This window comes from Lepisma saccharinum, chromosome 23, assembly GCF_977018435.1.
Source record: "Lepisma saccharinum chromosome 23, izLepSacc3.1, whole genome shotgun sequence".
In the NCBI taxonomy this organism is placed as follows: Eukaryota; Metazoa; Arthropoda; class Insecta; order Zygentoma; family Lepismatidae; genus Lepisma; species Lepisma saccharinum.
Genome location: NC_139251.1, coordinates 1,165,371 through 1,169,008, shown reverse-complemented (window position 1 = coordinate 1,169,008; position 3,638 = coordinate 1,165,371). Strand labels below are relative to the sequence as shown.

The 3,638-nt window shown below is 45.4% G+C and overlaps 1 protein-coding gene across 1 annotated transcript; it reads left to right on the top strand.

The window, feature by feature from the left end:
* The first annotated feature begins 2,109 nt into the window (after positions 1–2,109).
* On the top strand, positions 2,110–3,222 carry LOC145977824 (uncharacterized). Its single transcript, XM_083110139.1, has one exon. It carries the CDS (start codon positions 2,110–2,112, stop codon positions 3,220–3,222), a length of 1,113 nt encoding a protein of 370 aa, XP_082966265.1.
* Positions 3,223–3,638: the final 416 nt, after the last annotated feature.

The window sequence follows — 3,638 nt, the reverse complement described above, 5'->3', positions numbered from 1 at the left end:
AATTTCAGTGTTGTCGGGTGGCTCGGTATCCGTGCCGCCTCTGGAGTGGCCGAAGATATTGTTCGGCATCTTGATTCGTCTTACTGTTTACTTACAGATTCGAATCAAAACAATGACCCCAATGTGTATATAATAGCCTATTGCATATCCCTGAAAGTTGGCTTTCTCTGTTGCAGAAAAATGTCGCAGTCACAAGACACATCCACTGCGTCGTCAGTTCCGAAGACCAAACAACCCCAAGTTCCCTGCCCCTTCTGTAATATCCCACAAACCAAGTCCCATCTAAGTCGGCATAAACAAAATGTATTCAACGGCCTGGTTCGTCGATAGAACCCACCAGCATCATCAAACCTTCCCCAACACCCAGGAATGTGATAACAACAAAAAATTTGATCGTCAATCAGAAGAGTGGGGTAAAGCGAAAGCAGTCTTCAAACCAGTTGAGCCATGGAAAGAGAACGAAGATCACAGAATCGGCTGAAGCACGCGACCCAGAATGTATTAAGCCGAAGAGAACGGCCTTCAGGAATATGTTGGCAAATTACAGCATCAGCAGCGAGAATAGGGGTTTGCCCTGCAGTGCCGAAATTTTCCTGAAGGAGAAGAAAGCAGAAGTGGTTAAGATTTTGGTTTCCACTCTCGACAAGGGCCCCTTTAAATTCGACATGGTTTTGGATTCGTTGTTCCAGAAGCATTCGTCGGAACAAACTCACATGTTCTCCAGTAGAACAAAGCAACAACTTCTGCTGGAAAGTGAGAGGGAGGTGATAAGCGAACATTACGAAAAGCTAGTGAATAAGATCGTCCGGAAGCAGGAAGAGTTTCAAGGCAAAGGATCGGGTTGGAGTGTTTGCAACACTACGCATATCATCAACATCAACATAAGCAAATACAAGCCTCTTTCAGGATCGACTTACGTGAAGCTCCCGCAGGTGATCGAAAACAAGAAAGCCGTTCTTAACATTGAAAACAACGACAACCAGTGTTTCAAATGGTGCCTCCTGGCCCATTTGCATCATAAAACAAAAAACTCTGCGCGCGTTGGAAGTTACGGCCAGTACGAGAATGAATTGGATGAATATTTCGAAGACGTTACATTTCCTGTGCAGCTGACAAAAATCCAAAAATTTGAAAAAGCCTATCAACAAAAGAACAAGATTCCAATTGGTGTAAATGTGTACGGATATACAATCAGCAAGAAAAAAGTAGATATTTTTCCGCTTCGGATCAGCAAAATTGTAGGTGATGAGGTGAATGTAGTGCACATGCTGTTGATAAAAAATATGAAACAGCACCATTATTGCCTCATCCGTGATCTTTCAAAGCTGGTCAGAAGCGAGATAACAAAACATGAACATCAAATCGAAATCTGTTATCGATGTATGGTATTTTTCAGCAACCTAGGTTCAAGAACCGTCAAGGAGAGACTGCAGGATCACCTCAGAGAATGCCTGCAGCATCAACCATCCAGGTGCGTGTTCCCTGGTGGTTCTCATTTCTTCAGAAAGTACAAGTCCCAGCTGGAGGTCCCCGTTGTCATCGTTGCGGACTTCGAGGCATTCTTGAAGCCCATGGCGATCTGCGACCCCGATCCGGCGAAATCATCAACTACTGCCTACCACGAGCACATACCTTGCTGTTTCGCATACTACGTGCACTGGATGGCAGGAGCGGACGAAGAGAGCAAGGAACCGATTCTTTACCGAGGACCCGAGGATGGAAAACGCTTCCTGGAATTCCTAGTCAAGGAAGTGGAGGAATGGGGTGATGTTTTGTTCAGGACTAAACCCATGAATGATCTTACCGAAGACGAAGAATTGAGGTTTGTTTGTGCAACACATTGTCCAAATTGCGGGTCCAAATTTGATGATTGTGTGAAAAAAGTGACACACGCCAGTACATCAGTCCGTTATGCTATAGATGCAATTTGAAGCTTCAAACTGCCAAGTTTGTGCCGGTATTTTTCCACGGCCTCAGCAATTATGATCTTCACCATTTCGTCAAAGAGCTGGGCTATGACAAAAATCCATCCGTGTGATTGCCGAGACCGACGAGAAATACATTACTATCAGCAAGTGGGTGAATATTCCACCGGGCTATCATGGTAAGATGAGCAAAATGATCCCCTGCGACGATGAGTGCACGTTGTGCGCTGCTGGCAAGAAGCCAAAATACAGAAGAATTGAACTTAGATTCATCGATTCTTACCGCTTTCTCCAGGCTAGCCTCGAAAAATGCGTCGCCATGTTGGTCATGCCGCAAGTTACCAGAGATCATTTCCCAGATGTGTCCTTGGACGCTATTCGAAGGAAAGGAGTGTACCCATATGAGTACGTCGACGGGCCCGAAAAGTTCGACGAGACGGGTTTTCCGTCGAAAGACACTTTCAATTCAACCTTGAAGGACTCCGTGTGTTCCGACGAAGACTATGCGCACGCCAAACGTATGTGGAACGAGTTTCGATGCTGCTCGCTGTTTGATTTCCACGATCGATACTTGAAGCTGGACGAACTTCTCCTATTCGACGTGCTCCAAGCATTTCGTCAAACCGCTATTCGTGATTACAAAGTCAACCCTGCGCACTTCGTGAGTCTTCCGGGATTCACCTGGAATGCCATGTTGTATTCCAGTAGCATCCGATTGCAACTTTTCGCGGAAGATCAATGCGACATGCAGCTTTTCATCGAGAAATGTATCAGGGGCGGCATCGTGCAATGTTGTTTAAGACATGCGAAAGCAAACAACAAGTACATGGGAGACGAGTACGATCCCAATCAGGAGTCCAGCTACATAATATACTTGGCCGCCAACAACCTGTATGGTTATGCAATGACGCAGAAGCTGCCAGAGTCTAATTTCGAGTGGTCGGACATCACCGAAGAAGGACTGAAACATCTGCTTCAAGAGGATAATTTTCAAGGATCGACAGGATACTTCGCGGAGGTAGACTTGGAGTATCCTTCAGAATTGCACGAGCTCCATTCGGATTTTCCTCTGGCGCCTGAGCTAAAATGTCCTCCTCGCTCCAATCAACCAAAACTGCTTCTGATGTTGGAGAGGAAGGATCATTACGTAGTGCACTGCAAACTGCTGAAATTTTATCTACAGCAGGCTCTTGTTTTAACTAAAGTGCACAGAGTTTTGAAATTCACGCAGGGCAAATGGCTGGAACCCTACATCAACATGAACACCCAGAAGCGGCAGGTGGCGACATCTGACTAGATAAGGATATGTATAAACTGATGAAAAACGCCATCTACGGAAAAACAATGGAGAATGTAAGGAAATACAAGGACGTCAAGGTAGTTTCGGACGAAAAAAATGCAGGAAGTGGGTTGCCAACCCACGCTTCAAGAGCAGCAAAATTTTCAACGAGAACCTGTCATCTTGACAAATCCTGCATTACGTTCAACAAACCGACGTACGTGGGGGCCGCAATTCTCGAACTGTCGAAACTGCAAATGTACGAGTTCCACTACATCATGAAGTCACGATAAAAAAATCAAATCCAGATCGCTTACATGGATACGGACAGTTTCGTTTATGTGATGAAGGAAGACCCGTACAGGGGCATGGTAACCGAATTGAAGGAACATTTCGACACTTCGGGATATCTACAGCCGAACCCCTACAACATT

Excerpts from the sequence above, each read along its gene's own strand:
- LOC145977824 (XM_083110139.1), top strand. The coding sequence starts at position 2,110 with ATGAGCAAAATGATCCCCTGCGACGATGAGTGCACGTTGTGCGCTGCT.